We start from the raw sequence: 25,446 nt of genomic DNA on the forward strand, positions 1-25,446 counted from the left end.
TTCAATATAGTGATTGATCATCTATGAAAACTTTTATTAAATGAAAAAATTTATGCGAATAACGCTACTCGTGGACAACAAATTTTAAATAATCAACTATTTTTGAAGAAAACTATTTCTGTCACTCCTTTCACAACCAATCTTAACACTATTATATATATATATGCACAATATATTTCATGTAGACTATATATATATACTATCTATACATACACCTGTTTTTCGCTCTATCCCTCCTTCTGCTTTTCCTTTCCCATTTTTCAGCATGTGACGATAAACAAAATTTGAATTTTTTTTTCTCCTTTCTCCCACGTCCAGATCAAGATTGTATTTCAGCAATGCTTTTTTATAATGAGCGGCAATGTGAATGATCAATGTTGATGGCCACATGGAACAATGCCGTACATAGGCGACAAAATAGTAAATATTTCTGGTGTAAATAGACTTTGGCATATCTGTAGAAAATATCGAATCCACATACTTGAACATAATAAACTCTAGTGTTATTTATAATAACATATAGTCAAAGAATGTTATTGTCATTCTTTTTTCATGCTCAGAAAAGCAGAGAAAATCATTCACAGAAATTTAACTAATGAGTTGTTCCGTCTATTTGCCAATAATCGCAAAACGATAAGAATGATTTTAGAATTTATTGTACAAACCGAGGATTACAAAACCGGTACACCTCCTACATATTACACTGAACGACGTGGCATATTATATATATATATGCTGACCACAACAGTATGAGATAGTTTCATATAAAAAGTTCAAGCAATGTATTACATAATCTTTAGACAACAAATGGAAAGTGAGATGAAGGTAGTTGCATACTCTTCTGCAAACAATTCACGTCTCGTAAGGTGACTCATTCAGAGGTCATGCATTGTTCCCTGCTGCAGAATACTGCAGACAATGGCAAACTAGCCGTTTAGCTGCTGAACATGGTTTCGCCGAAATCAAAAGGCAGAATAAAGTTTTGCATAGAACGAGGAGACGCAAAAAAGTTTAAAAAAAATTGAAAAATATTACAGTATTGTTCTTCTGGGATACACTTACATCTTAGCACGTGAACATTGCCAAACCAATTATTTATCAAGAAGCTTTATACGTCCACTTCGCGTCCAGTAATATCTTTGGTGGAAAATCAAAACGGACATCCATTAAAGCCTGGTGCCGTGACTAATGCCAGTTGAAGAATCAATTTTATGCTACAAGGGAAAATATTATAAGCACTTTATTTCTATGGGTAAGATAAAGTATATGTTTGAATAGGTTATTTAATTCTAAAAAGAAAATACAGCATCTTAAGAAATACTTTTCACTAAAATAAAATTTGGTTTTACTTTTCGGTGCCGATCTACTTTATTGAATGATCATTTACCTATAATCGTGTTGCGGAATGACTACTAGCATTAGCTAATCGACCCATAAAGCGAACCAATTTTATAATTCTATAATTGCCGTCTGTGCATGGGGGAGGCCAGGGTTACTGGCGATGTACCAAAATAAAAGTACTCAAAACCGAAAACTCCTCAGAAAAGATAACCTGGAAATTCATCAGCATTATATATACATCTTGAACATATTTATTTGTATTAACTTCAAATATTGGACAAATGAGTTGGGTGTCAAATATGGTTAGAAGTTGTAATTGAATTACGTTCAAGACTTGAACGTGGCAGCTCGTTTCTCAGCAATCATTCACGTATGATTGTATATGAAGGATCAATCAACATCAGAATGTAAGACAACTGAAGCAATCATACCTACATTTTAACTAATTATATATTGCATTGTAGTATGTATTGATTGTAGTATGTAGATTTGGATGGCTGGCGTCGGTTTCGGTCAAATGAACATGACAGTATATAAAAACACTGTTCAGCATTTTCCACATATACCCGTCCACGCGTGTCTCACGCATCGTTGTAAATTGTTTTGAATCCTGATGACTGCATTCAAATTATTCAAGCATCATCTTTGTTTATGTTTGATGTTGATAGACACTCTTTCATATAATTATTCGAATGGATAAGTGCAGGAAGAGAGGGGAACTAATTGAATTAACTCTTAAATGACGCATTAGGACTGTAGGAATCAGTTGCGCTTGAAGTCTATCTGACAGTGTCTGTAGTATACATAAACTGCACAATGCGATCAAATTTATAGACATATTTATCCGCTAGAAAAACACATCAATTACACGAAATTCACTTAGATTATCAAGATTTCAGATTTAAGTACTGTTGTTGGACATTTTTTGTATTGAAGGAGGTTTCAACAGTTACGCATTATTACTGTATATTTTACTAGTTATTTTTCGAAGCGCTTTTATTACTAAACGCAGTAAATGTCTCTCGCCAGTCGAGCTCGGAAGTCAAAAAGAAAATTTGAGTAAGCATAGCGATATATTTTTTCCAGTGAATGTTCTGATGAAATACTTTGATATTTCGAAAGATATTGTTTTGTTGTGTACTGTCTGACTATGTATATATCCTTGACTTGATTCATAGCATATGAAATTTGATACTATCTTGAAATAATAAACAACTTAAGCGTATTTGGCGTTTATCGAGATAGTGCAGCAATTCAACGATTTTATTTTTATCAAACAGGTATTCGAGATACAAATTATCTTATGCCGAAGGCAGAGTGAATTGTATCACCCATCCCTGCTTCGTGAATATTTCTCATAAATCCAATTTTTTTGGACCTTGTCGACTCATTTCATATTGCTGGAAACCTATGATACATTTCTAATTTGCTTTCCCAGTGTATCTAGGTCAGCGAACTTTCCAGCGGGTCATGTCATGGAATCTACTGTTAATTTATAATCGCTTTAAAATGATAATCACTGACTTGTCAATCCAAGTTTTCTCAGTCTACAAGCTTTCCCAGTCTTTCGGCAATGTCGAAACGAGCCTTGAGCTTGATATCCTCGTCAGGTCTTTAGTATATATATATGTTCGTTCTGATATTAACCGTAATGACGCATCCAATCTACGTGGGTAAACCACTCAAAATGAAATTGATCGAAGGTTCAGATATTTGTCGTGATATTTCAGCTACATAACGCAATCTAATAATAGGGAAGGTAATATATATCAGTTCGAATGTTGTAATTCAATTAAATTGTAGTTCAATTAACGTACATGTTTAAAAAAAGTTTTGTTTTGGACGATAAGATGTTGATTCCGGAATAGCAGCCGATGTAAGCCAATATCGCACTAGTCTCTTAGTCGGTAGTTTTAACTGTAGCTACAGTATCAACCGAAACAAGCGTTCCAACCTTCACCTCATACCCGATTGACGTGAAGTCAGTGATGAGCTGGAAAAATCGTAACAACCGGAACGCACTTAATTCGCAAAAATGTAATATATTTACAACACGACACGGACGTTTACAGAATGTTTTGACTGTCTTAAGATAGAGTCGAAAAACTGCAATGAAATATGAAGAAATTTTCTTAAATATGGCTGTGTAGAATGACAAGAAAATTTATAGCAATTCAATACAAATGTTATTTTTAGAAAGGTACCGTATAGGATGAATTTCGATGGGGTCAAAGGTCGGGGATATATCTATTACACGTTACTTCCGTACTAATTATTTATGTAAGAAGAATAACAAAATATCGTCACGCTAATAACCGAATTGCGTAAGTCATTTTTGGCGATTTTGAGTTTTTTATAAAATAGGTATTTATGTAATGCTGCGTACCTGTCTGTTAACTCAGATTTTATTTTAAGAATTCCGAAACCCCTAAAAATGGAGATTTAGTATGACATGCACATTTGTGCAATTGTTTCGTCATAATGAATTATCATTGTCCCGCAGGACTATTGTGTCGTCACAAAGGCAAAATGGCCTCGCCGAAGTATTTTCGAGTTTTTGCATCTCGGATTCTAGCTTAGCGCGTATTAATTTGAATTTATACTACAGTATAGGAAGACGTGCACTTGTGATATTCACTGTCCGAGTCCAATTCACCTTGGTTGGCTTTTATATTGGGTGCATTGCTGTTTTATTCTTTATATTTAATCTTAATCTTATTTCGGTGGGTGTGCAGAACGTGCTATATTGATGAAATATATATTTTTAAACATGAAAAATAATGTAATTAAAACAGATTAGACATTGTAGATACTGAGAATTACATTCGTTTCTGGAATGTTTAGTTTTCAGGACTGGTGCATATAGTAAAGTTGCAAAATTGCGTATGTCCCCAAGTCATAGACACATTTCTGCCTAAGTCACAGTGCGCCATTATGACGTCACTTAACTGCGTCATACAAATTAACTTAAATCCGGCTACGATCAAAAAATTGGCCCATGGCAAATGATTGACTCTAAATGGCATAACAATATCATTAGGAAGTTTTTTACGTTTTTCTCGAAACTGCTAAAAATGACTTACGCAATTCGGTTATTAGCGTGACGATTTAATGTAACAAAACATGACTTAATAACTAGTTTAACCAGAGAAACTAGACTTTGCGTTGTGCGTTCCGGCTACAGCTCACCACTGCGTGAGGTGATATTTCAACGTATAAGAATATTCTTGCAATAAAGAATTGATTTACATCGTACACGTTGCAATTTGAAGACCACGTTCAAGTTATTACATCTCAAGGGACGTTGTTACATATTCTTATCATACTTTCATCATTATGTCTGTCAGTTGCCGCTTAGATTCAATTTACCGTGAATAATATAGAAGAGTAGAATGAAATTCTGAAGATAGACTTCATTATCCATACTGCGTTGAGTATTACTCTTATTGGCAGAGCATAAGAGAGCTTGTTACTTATTGCAAATATGAAGATGGTTTGATACTTTGATTACAGTACGAGCTATAACCATGGGCTTGAGTCAAACGCGAGAGACCCTATGTGTAAGCAACTCAATAAAATTATTATTGTAAGTATAAATCAATGATTCCATGAAAAAAATTGTTTGAATGTACTCAAAAAGTTTAATTCAGTCTCAATATGAATATATGAGAAGTTCCTGGCCATTGTGTAAACATGAACAGCACTTGTAAAATAAGTCATGGGTATGACACAATCTTTTCGGCAAATGGCTGACTTAGCAACCGGAAATCTGAAAGAACTTCGTTAGTCCATATCGTCTTGATCGAACGGATTCAATGACCAACGATGGCCATGTGTTTGTTTCATTTGTTGCAATCATACTGTGGCTGATTGTAAGAACTGGTGAAAAAATACCACAATGAGACCAAACGTTAGTATAACACTTGACTGTGGCATAATAGAGAATATCCCATTCCAAAACATAGGATTTTCTCAACAAATATCTTTGTTTAGTTAAAATAAAAAAAATTTAAAATAATCATTTCCTATAAGTGATAGGAAATTCTGAAACCAGAGATATACGCACTTTTTACCCCCAAATAGTTGGTTACATGAAATTTGAACCTTTTCTACCCCAAAAAGTCAAGTGGGTGATTTTGGAACATTGGTACTGTGGAAAGTTGAATCTTTTTTTAGACATATCGTGTTAATATTTTGTACGCCTAAAAACCCCGGTAGGATTTTCCAATTACTCAAGTTTATTTTATCAATATGAATAACAACTAATTTATGGCCATATTCGTGAGATTTCGAAATTTTTTTGATACAAGATTAATTACGTCAGACTAGAAAAAGGGACATAGTTGAAAGTATTTTTTTAGTTGACTTCATCACAGTAATACTGATGCCAGTAGATTAAAATGAGATAACAATACAACTAGTTTAGTATTACCATTCTATTCTACAAAGGATTTACATGATATAACAGATTCTTATGTTTGTACCGTATTTTACAGACCAAAAGGCGAACTGTATTATAAGCACTGCACTATCAATATAGTGCTTAGATTGTATTTTTGTCCATAGTATATATGAGGCGCTTCGATCTATAAGACGCAATGGTACGGTTTTGAGTGTACGCAGTAATACATAAAGCACTCACTACCTGATCCATTCATTAGGCACACCAGCTTATAAGGCGTATGATCGAATTTTGAGAAAAAGATTCAAATTGGTCAAATACGGTATTTAAATTTTCGTGTTGAGCAAGCTGGGATGTTGTTTCAATATTATTTATTAGGCCGAAGCACTAGTAGCTAACTAAAGAAAATATTGAGGTTGAGTTTATAAAAGAAATGTTGGGACAGACCGTTTTTATGTAATATAATCTATATTGTTTAGTTTTTGTATCTTCGATTCAATGCAGGAATGAGACCAGCCCTGGTGGCCCATTATTTTAAAAAGATTAATTCTAAAGTGATTTTTCTCAATATATTTATAATAAATATATATTTATGAAATGTATCGTATGAAAGAATTGGACGTTATCAGCTTTTAGAAGTCACATATAATATGCTAGTTTTTTAAGTAGGCCATATTCATACGAAAAAGCACAATTTATCTATTCCACTGAGCATTGAGGTTCGCAAACGTTTTATCAATTTTCTTTAATTAATCCCAGTGGAGATAAATGGGCCAATTCAAATCCATCAATTTTTGAAAAAAAGAAGTTAATGTACCACGAAAAATATATTATGACAAAATTGTAGTCTAACCTTAACGGACAAGATTGTATATATATTCATCACTTATTTTAATTTCTGAATGTCGGATTCATAGTATGACGTGATCGAATTTTTGAATAAATTTTTCTTTCTTAAGAAAATCATCCATATATGAATTATCATTTTAGTTTTCTGTCAGAATATAGTTGCTCAAACTATAAGTTTGTTGGTGTCTTTTGTGATAGAAATATTGAAAATGTGGAGGTATTTTTCTTCAGTTGCCTAATTTATTCGTAACACGACTAAATCATCTCTGTCAAATGTTTTAAACTCAGATTATGTTGCATTATTATCTATTTTTATGCCGGCCTTCTATGGTAGTATGCTTCAAACTTCGAAGACAGAAACTTGCGATATTGATTTTTGACGACTTTTTTTGTTTATTTTTTTTATTTCTATTTCGATGCGACAGCCCTCTAGTGACGGTTTTATCGTCACAAAAAAGTTATTGTTTCAATCTGAAAATAATCATTATCGATGGCATCGAGGTGTCATATATTGGTGTTAATGTAGAATTTAATATCCTGAAAAGGTTTTTGAAAAATATGATGAATATATCACGTTATTTATTCCAGGACGGTTCATTTCTCTACTTACTTTGACGATCATTATATTGTTAAAACAATAGAAATCTAAAGTACAACAACTAATATGCGAGGAATATCAATATGGATAATCGGTATGGTATTTGGTAAGTTCGTTTCATATATATTAATGTCACCCAGCATTGTCTGTTAGTCCGTTCTGCTTATAAGACTCATTTTAATTTAAGAGTAGAATACCCAATATGGCATAATGGTGCATTTGTCTGGGAATAAAAGGTTACACGTTCTTGTCAATAAATCAATGGATTATAGTTAGTAAACGTTTCATAAAATTGTCGACCGTGTTGTTGAAGTTACTTTTGCAGTGTATATTGCATACAATACTGTATGCAAACAATGAGTTTATATAAGACAACAATGAGTACAATACTTTTGGTACTCCCGAAGTATGTGAACCAAGATGGCGGACACCGGAACGTAGTATATGTACCAAGTTAGGGTTAGGCCATAATTTTATTTCAATTTTCCTCATTCTAGTTCTATTACGAGTTCGGGGACTAGCCAAGTGACTCCCGTAGTAGTTGTACCTGAAATCATGGCCTAACCTGGTACACATACTACGTTCCGATGTCCGCCATCTTGGTTCACATACTTCGGGAGTACCCAATATTTTGTAAAAAAAAATTCTTTAAATGGTTAATTTTATTTGCTCTCTGTTTCACAATCTACATTCTTTATTTATAAGCAATGGTACGTGAAACAGTAAATGCTGCAGCAACATATGGAATTGATGATTGTAAATTCTGGGAGTATAAATGCAATTCAGGTGATTGCATTAATACTCGATTCTTTTGTGACGGAGTGAACGATTGTCCAGATGAAAGCGACGAGATAATAGAAAGAGGTTTGCATCCTTCATCGTATTGACATATTTTTCCAAAAATATTTTGAATTTTTTGCTAATACAGATTAAGGGAGCTCAAAACCAATATCATTTACGTCGTATAACTCTTTTCGTAATTCCAAGTAAAGTTTAATGAATATCGTTCGATTTATTTTAGCCCTGAATGAAAATCCTACGTAGCTGCTAAAATGAAAGTTTAAAGAAACGCGAGTTTTCCTTTTTCCATAATTTTATAGATTGACTATAATAAACTACGGAAGTGCTTAGGTTTTAGATTTTCATAACAATAATTTTGAAGTCACGGAAAGTGAGTTTTCAAAACAGTAATAGGATTAGGGTTCATGCAGTGCAACGTTGAAATCTCTTATTCAATTAGTTTGATTGTCGCTAAAGTTACAGAAATATGCAGTTCAAGCTTGGGCATATTGTAATTACAATATTAAGTTGAACGTATCTGAATACAATTTCCGTTGGTTGATTTGAAACTAATTGATGAATTTCTCAATGAAACTGAATTTATTCTATTATTGATACTAAAATTGCTTACCTAAAATTTAAAACTTAATTTTCATGACAAGTGGAGGATATTTTTTAATTTATACTGATTGTCTCGAACCTGAAGCATTCTAGTATTATACTGCTTTTTGTGTGGCGAAGAGTGTGGGTGATGATACATAATGTAGATTCGGATGCAACAAAATAAATGTTTTAGGTTGAATTTATGAATAATTCTGATACAGTAATTCTATAATGTAATATATTTTAGGCGATGCCGCATGTGGAAATCCACTTAACGATTTCAATCAACAATGCAAGTTACCTGAACAATACTTCTGTGATAGCATCCATCATTGCTACAATAAAACAGACGAAAATGACGCATTATGCAAAAATAACAAGTATTTCTTGTTTGGTTATATTTCATATATATATTTGGATTGATTTTTCGCGATATCTCTAACCACATCTTCAAACACCAGAATTAACATATGCTCTCATTTCTATGATTTGATCCACCCCAGTCACTCTCATATAAAGATCCCCCCAGAGGCTTGATCATATGAAAATGTGGTCATAGTGACGTCAGGTTAGCCTTGATTATTGTTAAGGTCAGATCCTTCCATCCAGACTCGATCTTATAAAGATCCTCGACACCAGGCTAGACCACCTCCAAGTAGGTTATTATAATTTGCGTCTAAGCAAGTACTTCACTCTCTTAATTTCTCTTTCTGAAAATATTTTCGATTGTGGTTTAGATACGTCATGCAGTGTATATTCTATGGTCATTGTTTGAATAAGTTGTTTGTGAATTGTGGAGATCAACCGGGTTTTCAATGTTCAAATAAAATCCCTTGTAGAGGTAATTTGTTGGTTTTATTTCAACTCGTTTCAAATCGTTCAAATGAATCATATCGAAAAATCGGATTCCTCTGGTAAATTAATTATGTATTGCAAGATTATTTGAAAAATTTTTGAATTCTGTAATGGAAATCGGTAAGTTTAGTAAAATAATAAAACAAATAATTATTACTTGCCTTTCCAGGTGATATATGCTCTCGCCGTGGTGGTGCAAGACATATTATTGATTTGACAAAAGAGTGTGAATCCATATCAACATTCAGGTAAGGTGAAAACAATTTTTTTATGGGTTTTTCGACTGTTTTATTTAAATATCTAGCTATGAATACCTGAAGTGTATTTTGCAAAATCCGTCATTTGTGATTGTAGTATATAACTCTCAAAGGACCATAGACACGCCATTCGCAAATAAATAAATACTATTTAAACTCCACTGAAAAATTAAACAGCGAAGGTTCAATATTTTGCCCGGTATAGAGCATATTGCCATAGTGCTTTTTTCAAACCAACAATATAATTTTGTTCATTACAATCATGCTTTACAATGCATTTGGCCCAACTATGAAAACGACGATTTGTTCCCGTGTGGCATGATCACCCGCGAGAGAATGGCCAAAAAAAGTTGGATATTGCTTCATCTACCAATCACACCAAGGCAGCAGTAAACGTATTCTTATGCCAGGACTGTTCGGATAATTGGATGAAAGGCTTAATCTAATCAATTAATAGAATGAGTAAAATACGAAATGAACCACAGCCTGTGTAATATTGTAATTCAATGAGCAGCAACATTTTATAAATCTGATGCTAAATTAATTTTTGGCTTTGCTTTTCAAACAAAAAACACGGTAATTGAATTTCGAATTTAGTCTGATAAATCTAAATTGACTAATTTGATAGCAACGAATAATTTTTTTGACTTTGTACTCTGAAACGTCGAAATTACAAAAACAATATTTTTTTGTAACAGTTTGGAATAAGTTTATAGAGTGTGTGATGAATATTGCACATTTAAAACCATCCCATGTTCATTCAAAACGAACATAGAAGCAGCAATTGATAAATATAATAGTGCACAATATACATTCAATTTGATTGTGTGAATATTTGAATGCAGTTGGTCATAAAAGTCAATGAACTAATTAATGATTCGGCACAAGATATTTCCAGTTGCAAATTTATAGATATGTACGATTTTTCCATTAACAAAAAATAAGGTGTTGTTTGATGGTAGGGAAATATTTTTCATGCGCAAATTTTCCCCCATTTTGAATCGATAAACCCAAGAAAAGACACCATTGTTTTCTGTAAAATAACACGTCAAATTGAAAAGAAATTTGAAATACATGACAATAAAAGGAGGAAATAATTAAGCTTGTGTTGTGTCAGATTATCAACCCGATATTGTACGTCATAAGAAGATCTAAAAGTTTTGAAATAATTAAAAATATTAATGAAATTATTTGTGATTTACAGTTATTAGGTTCTAGGATATTACACAAACAAGTGCGCCCCATCTTTAACTTCGAAAATTGGAGTTGTGAAACTGGTCAAAATTTCTTAAAAATAATAGTTGAATTTATCGAAAGATTTTAAACGCTCAGTCAACTCATGAGGTTTTGATGGAAACTAATTCCTTAATTATCGACAATAAATCTTGGAAAGTCGAAAACTCCATTACTGAAAAATGTTTGTGGAGAAAATTTGACAACACGCCAGTCAATAAATCTGTTTGCTTTCTCATTATAAATAGATACACGTAATTTGAGTTCAACTACAAGTGCACTCAAGCAGCGTTTGATTTTCTAATCAATAACCTTGAAAATTACAGTTAGCTGTATTAAATACACGATTTAGAATTCGTACAGAAAGATATTCTTTGTTTTATGGCGATGACGAATAAAATTACAAATATACTGCCTGCTCAAGAAGTTACGATTCATGGATCATTTTGCTAAACTGTTTCTCTTGATGGAGGTGGTAATGTTGTTGTCGTTAGAACCATTTTTTTTTCACTTTCAAGTATTTGAACATTCTATAAAATTAGCATTTTTATTTTCGTCATCTTATCTTCTGGGATCGTTCTAACTCAGGCTTGATTCCTCTGATCTGGTGTTCAACAGAATGTATCACGCACGGCAAAATGTCCTGCCGTTAACGGTCCTTTTTTCAAGCGTAGGCTACTCATATATATATACATGTCCGTTACTTTCTTTTATTGATATATTGAATACACGCAAGTGAAGACTGAGATGTTTGAGTGTTACACTTTCAGTTATGATTCTTATACTACAGTTGCAACTCCGGAGAATGTTTGGAACCAGAGAAATTTTGCGACGGAATAATAGATTGCAAAGATGGTAGTGATGAAGTCGTACCAAATGCTACAAACATTGAAATAGGTAAATGGTTACTATACTATTTTGAAGACATAATAAAGATCCTATTAAGATGGTGACGTATTTTTTTACAGGAATATCCTGCAGTAACAAATGGAATAATGTTGCAAAGCATTGTGTTTTACCTTCCAGATATATTTGCGATAATATTGATCATTGTGATGATAGAGTTGATGAATGCCAACCGGAATGCAACCATTCATTTCTATGTAACAACGGGAAATGTCTTTGGGGAAATAATGTAAATATGATTGCTCACCAGATCCTTATATTACATATTAGTATTGTTTGTCACAACTATGTCGATAGCACAAGGTGTAAATTTTTCCATAAACAAAACTATCAGACAGTGTTAAGCTGAAATTTATAATGCAATTATGCTTTGAAAGTTCCTATTCCGTAGTTGATCGAGGTGGTAGAGTTTTTCAGATTAAGACTAATTCATTTTTTGACCGTTTTTAATTAACGAATTAATTATATCAAATCTACCCTGATTGGAAATTTTATATTCTGTTTCATAAGTTTTAAACCGGTTATTCCGAAATATTCCTTTGCAATTTAAAAACGATTTAAAACTAAATAAATAGTGCGAAATTCAATGGCCTGTAGCCTTCAGTCAACCTTGTCTAATGGTAAATGCGACCCTGACCCACGCCCACCAATAATGACTTTCAATTTGGATTTCAATTCCAAGTTCCCTGTAGTTTGTATCAAATATAGTATGCTGAAAGCTGCTGGAATGAGCCCAATATCCTACTTTTAGCCTGTTGAGTTTTTGTGGCAACGTAGCAGGTAGGAATAAATTTGCTCAACTCATTTAATCAATACATTTGCCAGTATATGTTTAAATACAGACCGTACCAAGCACTTGTGATGGAAAAGATGATTGTGGTGATTCGAGTGACGAATGCAATTCCATGTGCAGTAAAAATGGAAAAAATGTTTTTTATTGCAAAGATGAAAAAAAAACTTGCATCGCCATTGAATTGTAAGTCAATTTTAAAATGCTCTAATCGAAACTAGACCATACGGCATACGACATACCTTGTGAACTTAAAGTTATCAAAGTGTAATTTTTTAATTGTGTTTTTGTGTAACAAGTTTTTGAGTAGCATGATGTATATCACTGTCAATCGAAGTACTAAATTTTGTTTCGTACCTCCTCGTCGCGTTTCAACCGTACAATACAACCTAGTCTCTAATCTGTTTTTGTGATCCTGTATTGTTTTTTGACCTCGCTTTGAAAACCGAAATCGTGAATTAAATGGATTGAAGCCATTTTGCGGTCAATGATAATCGTATCAGTGAATGCGTTGAAACGGTGAAATCGTCTGTTGTATGCCTGAAAAAAATTTTATTCGACAGCGTTAGATTTTTTTAGCGCCAAGGCTGTGGCGACAAGAAGTTTGTATGTTGTCGTCAGCCGATAAAAAAAAGCTAATACAGTGAAGCTGTTTGATGAATTCGTAACTCGCTTTGAGGTGTAATACTAGTACAAATGAGCTTTGAAGCAACGCGATGTTCCGTGGAGTAGAAGGCCGTATGCTATACATTTTAATTATTTACATAAACTTCAAGTTGTTTCGATTGATGTTCTAACATTCCATTTGCTAAAAACAACAAACACTACGGGGCATTGATTCAGAACTATCAATCATACAAACTTTTCATCCGATTGAGCAATGTATTGGACGATACCCTTTCGTGATACTTTACAACATAATTTTTTTTCTGGATGAGATTGTGAAGCTGTGTAATAGAATTTGTCTTTTTGCGTCTAAGTTTTACAATGCTTCCTATGAATAGCAAAATCAGTCGATTGCTGATCATACGTTAGCTTGACTTTATAAGTATATATCCCTGATGGATTAACAAAAACTATGAATATAATCTGAGGGAGAGAGTTCAAACGCCCCCCGCCATATAATGAAAGGTTTACATTTGAAAGTCGTTATAATATGTCTGTTTGTAATAATTTACTTGTCATGGGAGAGTTGTAATTTACTGCAAGCGTCGCCGTTTTGAGCCCCGCGATTATAAATCTGTTGTTTTGTGACTATAGATGTAAAAACTATAAAACATTGAAACATTTTAGTAATAATTCATAAATACACATTAGGCTTATAAACAGAATACCTAAAATCTATATATGTCAATCGCCGTCTGGCATCTCTGTGGAAAGGATAAATCTATATATGGCTTAGCGCGTGTTCGCTTGTAACAATTCTATCAGTTCTTTTTTCACTATCACGTAAGATCACAATATAGTCATAGTTATACTCAAATTTATTTTTTACATCCAGTAAAAAATAACATACAAAATTGAAAAATAAATAAAATTCAACACACATTTTTACTGGGGACGGTAAGCCGCGGGGAACCAAAACTGGTTGTCGAGCAGTGACACCCAATATCCGTGGTAAATCATAATAGGTCTGTGATGATGAATATCAGTCTGTTTACTATCGGTTAACTGGTTGATACGAATTGCATAAGATGCCCCAAGCTTTTGTCTCAAACTTTAGAACTGATTCTGAACCTCAATTTCACTGTTCGTAGATTGCCCGGACAATAATTGGTACACTTTGAAACTCCTTTATTGATATTATTGTAGATTTTGACCGATACATACAGAATACAATCAAAAATCTTAATCCGAACCCTCCGTTTGAAGATATATAAATCCGTATATATTCAAACCGCGAATAAATAATAAAAACAAATAAATATCGCGTCATGAGCAGAAACTCGTACTAACGTATTACGCGACAATAAAGTATTTATGTAAGTCGCACCGATTGAAACGTACATTAATTACATATATATTTATATGGGATAATATTCCGAGAATTTTCATTTTGATGATGACTGGACAAAAACGTATTTCTGAAAACTTAAATTGTGAAATTTGTTCCTATGCGAAATTCATACTTGGTAATTTAGGAATAATTATTTTTAGTACGATTTTTATTTGTATTGTAAGGGTATATATATAAATAAGGTTTGTATTTACTTGTAAGGGTAAATTTAGGGGGTTTGGTTGATGATGTCACTTATATCATAAAAACTAGCAACTTGAAAATTTCAGCTGTCTTATGCTTTAATAGTAACTAGTTAAAATACAGACAAATCATTTTTGGTATCTAAGTAATTTATTATGAGCTATTTGAAACATCCCAGGCGTGGCAAACCAAATTTGAATTACAAAATAATCTTTCTCGTGGCGGGGCATAATAAAATTAATAAAACACTAAGGGTTTACGTGACGTTCCATCGATGTAATTAGTTTTTGTTTGCATCACAGATTCTGTAACGGTCGTCGGGATTGCCCGGATGGAAGCGATGAAGTTATCACCAGCGATGGGAACGGAACAGTATGTGCCAACAGGTAAATTTAATGCATATTCTTATGTATATCGTTTATCGTAGATTTGTTTATCACCCAACACACAATTACATTTAATGATGAATGCGATAGGGTAGACTACTGCATGCTACCTCGCAGAGATATTTCAGCGATTTCAAATAACTGTTGTGCCATACCATAACCCTCGTGAATGACCACGTGGAAACTCAAAAATTCACGGTAGGGTTGGTAACGTGACATACAAATGCAGCCAAAATATGTATATACAGCCAACTCATATAGATATAGAGCCAATGCCATATGCATATACAGCCTATGTCCTATGTATATACAGTCAACTCAATATACATGTACAGCCATTTTGATTAAAAAAAATGTGGTCACATTCCTTTAAAAGTAATATGATTCTTTAACTCTTTAATCAATTAAACAAGTGGTCAATATCATTCATATGTTATCATTCTATCGCAACAGATACAACCCTACAGGATTAAGATGCCTTTTACCAGAACATCATATGTGCGATGATGTTAAACATTGTAAAGACTACAAAGACGAAGATTCATGTAAAAGTAATAAGCACTTCAGATGCAGAAATGGCGAGCTCATCTACGCCACTAAGGCAAGAATGTACATATTCAACCATATGTAATTAAACCTACACTTTCACAATGTCGGAATGAATAAATTCTCCTAAGCCTTATCGTACCATTTAAAAATTGCCAGTGCCCTCCTCAATTTAATAATATTTTGACATGTATTGAAGTAATTCGATATCTTCTTCATATTTTTACAATCAAACATTCACCACCATGTGGTAACGTACAAAATTCAGAACCGTCATAAAAAATTTCATTTTTCCAGGTTTGCGATTTTCGGGATGATTGTTTCGATTCCTCGGATGAATGTGGAAGGCCAGGGTGTAATAAACATTTCACTTGTCCTAATAATGGAAAATGCATTGCTTTTAATAAATTTTGTGACGGTAAGGAATTTTTAACGAGTTCTTCAACTCAGACAATATCTGATGCTTTCATCTAAAGAATGAAAATTGAATATGTTTATATTTATAAATATATATCTTTATATATACAGGAAATGATGATTGTGGAGACGGAAGTGACGAAATAATGTTGAATTCAACAGGATTTTTGTGTGAAAATGCATTCAACCACTTTAATCAACAATGTGTTTTACCTGAACAATACTTTTGCGACAATTTGGACCATTGCGTAGGGAGGTATATGGAAAAATTATTCCTTAACAATAATATAGCTATAATGCAATAAATACCTAACTGATTTATGAATAATGGAGTTGATGTTGGTTTCAAAATATTTTTTTATCAGGCATGCCAACTATAACTACAAACTTTACATGTATATATGGCACTGTTGTTTAAATTAGATGGAATTTTCTGGCGAACTCCATTTTAAAAATCCTTGATTGTGCTAAAATTTGATTGGCATATAAAATGCGACTGGCCTTTTACTTTAGATCTGACGAATGTGGACCAGACTGCCAAAATTCATTTTTTTGTAAAAACGGTGAATGTATTCATCGTATGAACTTCTGTGATGGCACAAACCACTGCGAAGATAAAAGTGATGAACAGGTAGCTGTTTTGAATAAAAAAAAGTTCAATTACTATATACAGCATAATTTCAATACTTCAGGATTAAATTAAGGTCAAGGTCATTTGGCAAATCGAGCGATTTCAGTCGTTTGTACAAATTGGTAAGATAATTGTAATCTAATGATTTTAACAGTGCTCGACATTAGGTATATATATATTGATTGATATAGTCTCCACTCACTTTCCATCGAGTTTAAATATCCATTTATGTTAGCATAAAATGTTTTTTAAATAATATTAGTAATATTACAGGTTGCTGTATTTGGATTTAAATGCGATGTTATTCAACGTTTTCGCGATGAAGTACGTACTTGTGTTCTTCCGCAAAAAATGTTGTTTGATGATGTTTTTGACTGCATCGATCATTCAGATAGCTGTAATGAAAACGAAACGTGTTTTAGGTATGTTCATCTCATATTGGGTTAGATCATATGCAATAAACAAATCCGATTTTCATGTACATATACATTATTATTTTATAGTAAATAAAAAACTGCATTTTAAAAACTCTCAAGTCTCAAGTCTTCCTATCCATAAATTTCCCTGTCAGACCTTCGTGAATTACCTTTGACAGATTGAAGAAGATTGACGGATTTATTTTTATTTATCCTCCGCACTCAAATTTTGAAGACACTTTGGTATACATAAATAATATTTATCTTGTGTAACTAAAAATATGGCATTACTTGGAACAAAAACTCACATGGACAAAAAGTTATTAAAGAAACATTTGTACTAATTGATACGAATATTGTTTCGACATAAGATTTACCATGTACTTTTTTTTACTTCGCGGGCATGTATCGTCAGTTTCTGATTGATACTTTTTACTTTCCGGTATTAAGATTGCGATTATTACAAAAATCAAAGCAAATTGTTGTTGTTCTGTTGCTCTGATGTATGGTGGCCCATCGTTGTCACGCGTAAAATTGAAAATAAAAATAAAAAATAAAATAAAAAACCGATAATAAAAATTTTTTTGTAAAAAAACATAAAAATAATTAAAAAAAAAATAAAAAAAACAATTGAAATTAAAAAAAAATAAATAAATAAAAACGAAAAAAAAAAAAAAAAAAAAAAATTAAAAAAAAAAATTGAATAAAAAGAAAATAAAAAGGTTGACAACGATGGTCCGCCTCGTGGCCATCGTTGTCACGCGTTTTTATTTTCAGAAAATTTGCTTCTGCTTGGGACCAACGTTGTCAGGCATAATCCTACGCGCACAAATGTGTTCCCTGGGTTTCAAACTCACTACTGATTTTCTTGAGCAATATTCAATATGAAAATGTTCTATAAATTCTCCATGCTACAAGTTCAACAAGAAGTAATATATTCATAATAATGATAAGAGAATATAGAATTGAATACGAAAATTCGGAAAATTTGTTTTTACGTGTATAAGGTAATTTAATTGGAGAATGCTGCTTAACTACTAAGTTGACTGGACACTCGCGATGCCGGTACCGTACCGTCTTACCAAATACCGGTAGTCGGTTATAGTCGCTTTGCGTCTGACCGTACCGGTAGCCATACAATCACTCATCATCTCCCATTCTTTCACGAGTGATTGCATGGGTACCGGTACGGTCAGACGATACCGTACCGGCATCGCACGAGTGTCTGAGCAGTTAAGCAGCATTTTCCAATTAAATTACCTTCTACACGTAAAAACAAATTTTCGTATCCAATTCTATATTCTCTTATCCTTATTATAAATATATTGCTTGTGGTTGAACTTGTAGCATGGAGAATTTGTAGAACATTTCCATGTTGAATTTATTGGATATTGCTCATGAAAATCAGTAGTGAGTTAGAAACCCAGGAAACACATTTGTGCGTGTAGGATTAAGTCTGACAACGTTGGTCCCAAGCAGCATCAAATTTTCCAAAAATAAAAACGCGTGACAACGATGGGCCACGAGGCGGACCATCGTTGTCAACCTTTTTATTTTCTTTTTATCCAATTTTTTTTTCAAATTTTTTTTTTTTTTCAATTTTTTTTTTTTAATTTTAATTTTTTTTTAAATTTTTTTGTTTGTTTTATTTTTCAATTTTTTTTTAATTTAAATTTTTTTTTTATTTCTTTTTTTTCAATTATTTTTATGTTTTTTCACAACTATTTTTTAATTTTCGCTTTTTCATTTTATTTTTTCATTTTTTTTTTTTAATTTTACACGTGACAACGATGGGCCACCATACTGATGCAACAGGCGATGACACACGACCGTCGTAACAATCAGTACACTAATTCCTGACAGATCTTCCTCAATAAATGAACACATTTGAAATTTTTGTTTCAGATGTATGTCCGATAATTTCTATGTTTCGAAAAGACAAGTATGTGATGGAATATTTGATTGTCCTGATTTGAGTGATGAATGTTTCTGTGTACAACAAAATAAAAATATATCAGAAATATGCACAAATTATTGCCAATTAGAAGGTTAGGTATTTAATGTTTTCCATCGAAGGTCGTAAAATATTTAATTTAATAAATATATATTTTATAATGGAGCTGTTATACAAAATTTTCAAACAGTATTTGTATATTATCGAAATATCGGCTTCGTGCGATTTTTGATGAAAATCCTTTTATTGAATTATTCGATATAAAAACCTTGGTTTATTATGTGTACGCATGTAGATTCGCTATCGTGCGTCAGTTGTAATAGGAACGAGATATCTTGCAGTAACGGGAAAACATGCATCAGTATATCGCGTGTATGTGATGGAATACAAGACTGCGAAAATGGGGAAGACGAGAATGCATGTAAAGATAAAATAGAGGTATATGCCATAAGATAACTCTTTCGCAGAATCAAACAATTACAAACATGTTTTCTTATGTTCTAACAACATTCCAGAAAGATTGGTCAAGTGAGTCAGCGGTTTATACCTTTACTTGTGATGAGAAAAGTGACCAAGGATCTGCTATTTATGCAACGCTGTGTGATGGTATCCCGCAATGCCCTTTCGCTGGAGATGAATGCAAACTTTTAAAACCTGGAATGGTATGTAAAAATGACTAAACTGTTATTTATATGATATGAAAATAGAGTGATAATCAAATTTTTTCTAGGTTTGAAAGGGGCTAACAATGTTGTGATAAGATATATTAATATATCCAACACTAGAAATTTTATATACGATAAATTTCTGGATTTTGAACATATTTACGTATTGTGGTGTACTTTAGAGTGAAGATACTCTTGATCGTTCATTTTTCTGTGGAAATGAAACAATTGAAGTTTGTAAGAGTTTGGAAATAACGGATGACATTCTTCACTGTCCTGGAAACCCGCATCAATTTCTATCAAAAGAAGTAAGTTGACGAAAGGATGGTTAATTTTCTGAATTCGGATATGTAGTTAAATTACAAAACAGTTATACTTTATCAGATTTGCGACGGTTTCGAAGATTGTGAAAAAGATATAGCAAACGAATTAAGTCCTGACGAACGGAACTGCAAAGACAGAGTGAAATGTCCAACAAGTCGACCTAAAGAGTCGTTAAATAATAGAAGCAATGATTCAAAAAAAATTTCCCATAGAAAATCTACAATTCATATTAGCAGTCTTTGTGACGCAAGAATTGATTGCGAAGGAGAAGAAGATGAGGCGGAAGGTGAATAAATATGCAGATTTATGATGAATCGTTTTGATTTTGAGCTAGATCATTAGGAATTAACGATCATGAGTGCACAAAATTGGGTCCATCATGCTATCGTCATGTGTTTTAGAACTATGTACAATAATACCCCACCCAGAAGCTAATTAAGTTATAAATATTCAATATATTATATAATAAGCCAGAGTACCTACGACTATATTTTCAGATTTGTGTCAGGGTGAAAAATTGCAAAGATTTTACTGTGAAAGTAGAAAACTAGGAGAAAATAGTTCAACAAATCCGGGACCATTATTTGTTTCGAATAAAGAAGTGTTGGATGGTAAGCAACACTGTAACGACGGCAGTGATGAATGTCCAACTAAGCTATTTTACGACAATATGTTTTCATCGAGACATAGGATGATTAAAGTGAGTATAAAATTTACTTGATTTCGTGTCATACTCCGCTGCCTAAATTTTGTATTGCTCTTTATTTTAGAACATGATTCTCAGTGTCGCGGTTTGGTTGATAGGAATATTGGCATTGGTTGGCAATATTACCGTGATGTATAACACCGTAAAGAAATTACGATCACGGAGAAGGTATGGAAATCTGTGTAGTTGATATTGTAATTTTGATATGTTCATCTATTTTTCCAGTAGGCAGTTTTTGTATTTACAAACTTTGGTTTACAATTTCCGGTTGAAGAGTTGTTTGCCAAACCGTCTACTTTCAAAATCACGTGATTGTAAGGAATGGGAATATGAATTTCAGGTTTTCAGCTATGATGAGAAGCAATTATATATTAGTACTCAATTTGGCAACTGCTGATTTTCTGATGGGGATTTATTTGCTTGCTCTGGCGATACAAAACGCAGCAACAGACGGAAAGTGAGTTTTCATTTATATGTTTTTTCTTTAGATGAATACACATTTTGGTAATTGATTTGAATTGTCGAATTCAATTCAGATATTGTCGCTATGATAGAGAATGGCGAACTGGATCAACATGTGCATCACTTGGAAGTCTCGCCATGATTTCAATTCAAGCTTCTGTTTGTTTTCTTGTTATATTGACTACCTATAGAATGATATCACTGTTAAAGCCTTTACATGTGGAATCACTGAAAGTCAGGTAAATTGTTTTGTTTGATAATATAATAGGTTTAGGTTTGAGGAAGAAATCGACTGGCAAAAAGTTCAATTTTGACCAATTTCTTTCCACTTTTCAGTCGGTAACAACTGAAGTATCTCAAAGAAGACCATAACTTTTATAATTATATTTATCTGGGCTCATTGGGCCTGATTGTTTTACATTTGATTTGAAATTGCGCCACCACACGGATTTTGGCGAGCTTGTGCTCAGCGACTAAATCTTTTCACTATGATGAAGTCACTTCCCTGTTGATCCATCCAGAAATGGTGGTTTTTTAATTTCATTGTTTATCTGTTGTCAATTGTAGTTTCCTCGTTTTATCAGATACACTATTGGGTTTGTTGTTTTGGCTTGGTTCTTTTCTTTGATCGTCGCAATCGCACCTAGACTTCCGGATTTTAAAAACTATTTTGTATCCTCGGTGTTTATCTCTCCTGGTGTTTATTTTTTCAATACGAACACTCCAACTAAAAAAGAAATGGAAACGTTTTCGAGGACACTACTAATATATTCAAACGGTAAGAAAACGTAAAAATCATAAGGCATAACACTGGTGGAAGAGAACTGTATATTGTAAACGTGTTTAGGCTGAGAGAACTTATTTCCAATGATGGTTTGCTATCGTAGTCCCATGGTACCATTTATCATTCACTGACCGTTTCCATGATTTCATTTCTAGTTTATATGAATATAATAGGGAACAAAATGCAATCCACTCCACCGGCGATTACTTTGTTAATTTCGAGTAGGATATCGTATGAACATTGTTTAATACGATTTAATTGGTGATTAATTAATCAATTATTATTTAAGGATCTATGGTTTCAACTGACAGTATGTCTTGGCAGCAAATACGTGATACAGTTGATAATCATTACCCGGGAAATTGGCCTGAGTTGCATATTTTGGGGGAATTTGGATACTACAGTAGCCACAGTGTATGCTTGCCGCGATTGTTTGTGAAGGTTATTATTTAATTTTATCTTTTCTTAAACTAGGCTGATCGAGCTCAGGGTGTCGCTGCTCGATAACCGACTTTGGTTCCCCGCGGTTTCCTAAGCACAGTAAAATTGTATGATTATCTCTTTTTTTGAATATTGTATATGATTGTTATATGAATATTGTATGATGACTTGGCTTGGCCTTAGGTCAAAAGATTGTATCAACTTAAGTCATAGATTATGATCCTCAATGATTTAACATTTCTGTTTATATGTATCATTTTTTCGATAACAGAAAAAAGTTGTTACCAATAAAATCTAATATGTTCCTTTATACTTTTTAGCAAGCGCTAGATCCTCAAAGTATTGTTTTGAACGCGCCGATTTTTTTTTTGTCTAAATATTTTTTCGATGTGTCCTCTGTAGCCTTTATTTCATGTCAAAATACCTTCAATCATTGGTTTTGACGCTTGTTTGTTGCCTGCGAAAGATTAAATAAGACGGTCCTTATAACAATTCATCAATATACAATTGTGAAAAAAAATTATGGCTGAAACTTTATATTAATTCAGGTCAATGATAGTGCATGGCTCTACTCAATATTCATCATGATATTCGATTTGATATCCTTTTTGTACATTATGACCTCATACATAATAATTTATCACGATGCGGCACGTCAGGGAGCCATGGGTCAAAACAGAGCTGCAATAGAAGAAAATAGAACTTTGCAGGTTAATTATGTTTTCGAACATTCTAATAATTTTCATTTAGAACTTAGCTTTAACGTGTTATGGAAAGTTAACACATGTTAGAAATTTTTCAAAACATTTCAATTTTGTCCGCATGGTTAAACACTCATAATGTTACCAGTAAATATAATATATGGATTTTGCATTTATCCCGTTTTAACTTTCTCTAAAACTTCGTTGTTTTATGCATTATATAAGACTGCACTGTTTACCATTTATATATTTTTTTTCATTTTGTTTTTACCAATTATATCTAGGCTAGAATCGCATGAACAGCAATAGGGTAAAAAAATACTCGATTACCAACACATGCCATGTGATGGGAGGATGCCCTAGATATCAAACCTGCAGTCTATGTAGCAACCTAATGACATTCTATGCCATTGAAATGGTGATTGTGGCGATATACAGAGTGGTGCGTGTACATTACTATTCGTACCTAACCCTCCCCCTAATATATATTTCAATTTAATAATTTAGGCTCGTATCACGCGACTAGTCCTTGCGGACTTTTTTTGCTTGGTTCCGGTCTGCTTGACGGCATTTCTCAGTGTTCTTGGAGTCGAAATAAATCCGGTAGCTTATGCTATAGCTGCAATCGTTCTTCTACCAATCAACAGCGCATTGAATCCTATTCTATATTCAAATGTTTTTGGAATTTTATACAAGTAAGTGTGTTTGTTTAATCTATAGTAGTGGTTCGTTTGTGGCGTATGCAAGATGTTAGAGTTAGAGGAAATAGTGGAAAACGAAACTCGCTTACAAAAAAGATACAGCAGTGCAGGCGAACACAAAACAATCACTCGGATAAATAAAAGAGTAAAAGTGGTGCATAGGTCGCTTAACAATTGGTAATGATAATTTAGCTGGGTCACAATGTTCGTACCAACTGTTCACCAAAAGAAAATGCGCGAAAATAATGCAAAGTCGTATTCTTCTGGCTAATAGTATTCATTACGAGCACATGCATCGCATGTTAATATTTTTCAGCTAAAACTAACAAAAACAGCTTAAAACAACTATAATTGTTACCAATATTTTAGTTGAAATAAATTATGTAAATTAAACCAAATAACAAAAATGTGGTAGGAAATTGTACAGATTCGATTTCTTCCAAACGAGTATTTAATGCTTTTGAGAGAATGCGGTACATACCGTAACGACAGAAAGAACTGTATATAATAAAAAATATTTTACCCCTAATCAGATCGATGGTTGCTTCAACTTCGTCATGCCGCAAAAAGATAACGTCTTCCCAGCAAAGAAAAAAACGTTACGCACAAAATTCACAAGTAACGACGTCACCAGATCAACGTAACTTTAGTTACAATAGATATATGACATCAATAACAAACGAAGAAACAGAGAGATTGCGTCTAGATAGTAACGCCTCTAGCAGAGCTGGAAATAATGGAAACTTGTCTACAGAAATAACGAAAACTACAGTTTTGAATGACTGAAACTTATATATATGAAGAAAAACATTATCACAAGATAACTTTGCATGGCAATACTTGTCTGTGTATCTACCATTCTACGATCGCTATACTTGCTGCGATAACTTTTTAATTTTTGTGATGTTCGTAAATATATACAACATTTATAATGCAAATATTCTTTCAACAGCAAATAAATAATTCAGTGCTGTAACTGTTTGCCTATATTAGAATGTAATAATATTTAACTCCTATTCGTGCATGTATGCATGTATAGAATAAACGTTCTACGCTCGTTTCGAGATTGCTTCGAATTGTTGTAGTTCTTACAAACTGATTTACCTGTTCAAAACTATTATTCTTTTAACCATATTCAACCACATGAGCTCATACGTACCGATAGCTAGGTTTGGTCTGGTCTATTTATCGCAGCATTCGCGGGAAGATATTTTGAGTATTGCAACTAAACTAAAGCTCCTCGAAAAATATGTAAAAAATCAAAGTATTCAATTTGAAACTAATTTTGGGAAACACAACTGAAAACTGACAAATAACACGTGAAACGACAAGAACAGGGCAAGCATTGGGAAAAATCCTAAACAGGGAAAACTACGAGTCGAAATATTAAATTTGACAAGTCCTTTGTGAATCTCTATTGAAACTTCTTGAATCGTGTTTGGTTATGCTGTGTATGACGCGTTCTTGGTATGTAGTTAGAAGTTCAAACGCTATACAC

General features: G+C 33.0%; 1 protein-coding gene across 3 annotated transcripts; it reads left to right on the forward strand.

Annotated features, from left to right (window-relative positions):
- The first annotated feature begins 998 nt into the window (after nucleotides 1-998).
- Nucleotides 999-25,446, forward strand: LOC120339372 (uncharacterized). 3 transcript variants are annotated; one of them, XM_078116469.1, is made up of 29 exons: nucleotides 999-1,252; nucleotides 7,181-7,296; nucleotides 7,896-8,054; nucleotides 8,821-8,953; nucleotides 9,311-9,414; nucleotides 9,598-9,676; nucleotides 11,709-11,815; nucleotides 11,887-12,053; nucleotides 12,667-12,800; nucleotides 15,117-15,200; nucleotides 15,654-15,801; nucleotides 16,044-16,164; nucleotides 16,275-16,419; nucleotides 16,677-16,794; nucleotides 17,068-17,216; nucleotides 19,116-19,258; nucleotides 19,460-19,602; nucleotides 19,680-19,826; nucleotides 20,012-20,137; nucleotides 20,214-20,439; nucleotides 20,651-20,853; nucleotides 20,924-21,027; nucleotides 21,134-21,316; nucleotides 21,396-21,560; nucleotides 21,906-22,099; nucleotides 22,395-22,546; nucleotides 23,095-23,256; nucleotides 23,755-23,942; nucleotides 24,482-25,446. In XM_078116469.1, exons 2-29 carry the CDS (start codon nucleotides 7,257-7,259, stop codon nucleotides 24,732-24,734), a joined length of 4,077 nt encoding a protein of 1,358 aa, XP_077972595.1. In that variant the 5' UTR covers nucleotides 999-1,252; nucleotides 7,181-7,256; the 3' UTR covers nucleotides 24,735-25,446. The 3 variants fall into 3 exon arrangements, with proteins under 3 accessions (XP_077972595.1, XP_077972594.1, XP_039263413.2); XM_078116468.1 differs by lacking the exon at nucleotides 999-1,252 and having other exon boundaries at nucleotides 7,022-7,296; XM_039407479.2 differs by lacking the exon at nucleotides 999-1,252 and having other exon boundaries at nucleotides 7,022-7,296; nucleotides 21,200-21,316; nucleotides 24,482-25,445.

This window comes from Styela clava, chromosome 9 (assembly GCF_964204865.1).
Source record: "Styela clava chromosome 9, kaStyClav1.hap1.2, whole genome shotgun sequence".
Taxonomy (NCBI): domain Eukaryota; kingdom Metazoa; phylum Chordata; class Ascidiacea; order Stolidobranchia; family Styelidae; genus Styela; species Styela clava.